Genomic DNA, 2,269 nt, shown 5'->3' with positions numbered 1-2,269 from the left:
TTCGGGCTACTTAAATTTATTTTGGCTACCAAAAACTGAAGAGTCCCTGCCCGAAGGGCTACCAGGGGTTTTGAAATTTTGCGAGCCCTGAAACCACTCCTCTGACAGCTAAAAACCACCCAGCTGTGTATTGTTTGCCGTCGGTGATCTGTATGGACCGCTGTCACTGACTTGTGCAAAAAGCCTCATGTTCAGCATTCTCATAACAACGTGATGATGAAGATGAGGTGAGACGAGTGACTGAATGCTTAAAGTGATCAGAGTGCTGGCGTGCATTCACACATCAGACTTGTAGTTTGACCTGCGCACTAACCGTCAGACACAATGTGATGCTTTGATAAGCCATATGTAGCGTGCTTCATGCCTGCTTCTTACTAAAAGGTCGAGGTGTGTGTGCATTAGGACTTACATTGCTCTTTGTGGCATACTCAGCAGACAGATAGAGAAACAACTGCTTCACATTCCAATCAAAAATTGGCTGCAAATGTGGGAGAAGTTAAGGACCATCAACAGAACCGAGAGAGGAAAACAAAAATGAATCCGAGCATCTTCACTGCATTGTCAGTGCCTAAAACAATGGTGTACATCGCCATGGTAACCAGGGATAATCTGGTGTTAACGCGACTTGAACTCAAATGTGAATGATTCAGCAGTGAGCGTGCAGGGTTATTTTGGTTTAAGAATCAATGTAATGACTGTATAATTACAAGCCTTTGGCTGGAATCTCTGTCAGACCTACTGGCATTCATTTAGTAACGCCCAACACACACAGCTGCTTCAAACTGTTCTTTTGTCTCAGGATGGAGTTTTTAAAAAAGACGACAAGTCTACAAAGAGCTGAATGAATGCACAATCATGAGCAGCCACACAGTGCACTCTTATTGCAAAGATTCTCTGAAGCAGCTGCAACACATGGCAAGAAGAAAAAATCAAACACAGCAATGCTTTAATAGGAAGGATATCAGCTGAAAGGTCAAAGGTGATGAAACCCAGGTCACTTCGTTCTCGGGGTCCAGTGAAGTCATCAACGTTCTTCCTGTGAGAGAGAGAGAGAGAAGTTACAAACGTCACTCGACATGTAGAAGTTGGGACGGACGCATGCAAAGGTGAAAGAAACGACTGCTGTTCCTCACATGACCCTAAATGCTTCTGTGTTTACCTCTGTACTACAGAGCTGTACTGTACCACAGCTGTGGTACAGTACATATCTGTATATCTGTACTATGGTACACAGCTGTGGTACAGTACAGCTCTGAACTACCGCTCTGCACCCCTTCCAGGCACAGTGAGTATCCCGAGGCTGAGGATGCTGTCCAGGCTCAGGACCGCAGGCCACAGAGCGGCTCCCGCCAAACAGCTAGCATGTAAACCACCCTGCAGCCTCTGCTACACGGAACAAAGACACGATAGAACCTGGTGTGATGCTAACAGCTGTTGAAAGCAGAGACTTACAGCATGACTTTAGAGACGTGGATGTCCACAGGAACCCTTCTGTCTTTAAACGCTGTGGTGATGAAGCAGCCGAAAGTCAGAGCCGCCATGACGCTCAGGGAGAAGGCAAACAGCGAGTTAGCTCTCGACAGGACCGTGTTCATATTGGGATTCAGCAAGTACCACACGGACACTAATTCAAACGACAGACTTGTTCCAAGCCCTGCAGCGGATGTAGCGTTAGCGCAAACCGGAAACGTGAAGTTACGTGGAATAAACACATACTTCCGGTTAAGGCCTTTCAAAATAAAACAAATTTGAAGCGTTTTCGGCCAGAAGACAGTTTTAAAAGAATCACAGTCTAAGTGAAGCAACATAGGTGTGTAGTCCAACATGGCTCTGACTCACATTAAACATGGATCAGTGTTTGTGACTCTCGGCCGGGTTTAAACATGTGCACATGTGTGTTCGCTCGCCTCGCGCGACGGCAGGAACCGGAAAGAGCTTTGGAACGATGAGTAAGCGGAAGCTCTCGCTTCCTTATTCAAAACGTTCCGTCGGTTTAAAATGACGCAAATGAACTGTAACCTCTGTAACACACACACATTCGTTTTCATATCTCAGTGGGGACATTTCATTGACAATGCCTAACCTTAACCATCAGCCTAAACCATAACTATTAGCCCTGATAATTTTTTTAAATGAACTTTATTTAGAACAATAACAATGACAATCTCAAAGAGACAAGGGACATATTGAATCACTCAGAACAGAATCACACCTCCTTTTTCTTTTCTCCCAATCAGAGGAATACACATCACTGCCACAGTGCAGTTGG

General features: G+C 45.1%; 1 protein-coding gene across 1 annotated transcript in view; it reads right to left on the bottom strand.

Annotated features, from left to right (window-relative positions):
• The window catches only part of spcs3 (signal peptidase complex subunit 3), a 15,027-nt gene extending 13,315 nt beyond the window's left edge, over nt 1–1,712 (bottom strand). The window contains exons 1-3 of the mRNA XM_005951186.3: nt 1,453–1,712; nt 963–1,036; nt 410–486 (exon numbers count right to left, since the gene is read on the bottom strand). Coding sequence (XP_005951248.2) covers nt 410–486; nt 963–1,036; nt 1,453–1,595 — 294 coding nt within the window. The 5' untranslated portion in view covers nt 1,596–1,712. The remainder of the gene's footprint in view (nt 1–409; nt 487–962; nt 1,037–1,452) is intronic.
• Nucleotides 1,713–2,269: the final 557 nt, after the last annotated feature.

The sequence above is a fragment of the Haplochromis burtoni genome, unplaced genomic scaffold, assembly GCF_018398535.1.
Source record: "Haplochromis burtoni strain Fernald_Lab_line unplaced genomic scaffold, NCSU_Asbu1 Contig_949, whole genome shotgun sequence".
NCBI lineage: Eukaryota > Metazoa > Chordata > Actinopteri > Cichliformes > Cichlidae > Haplochromis > Haplochromis burtoni.
This window is presented reverse-complemented; position numbering and strand designations above follow the sequence as displayed.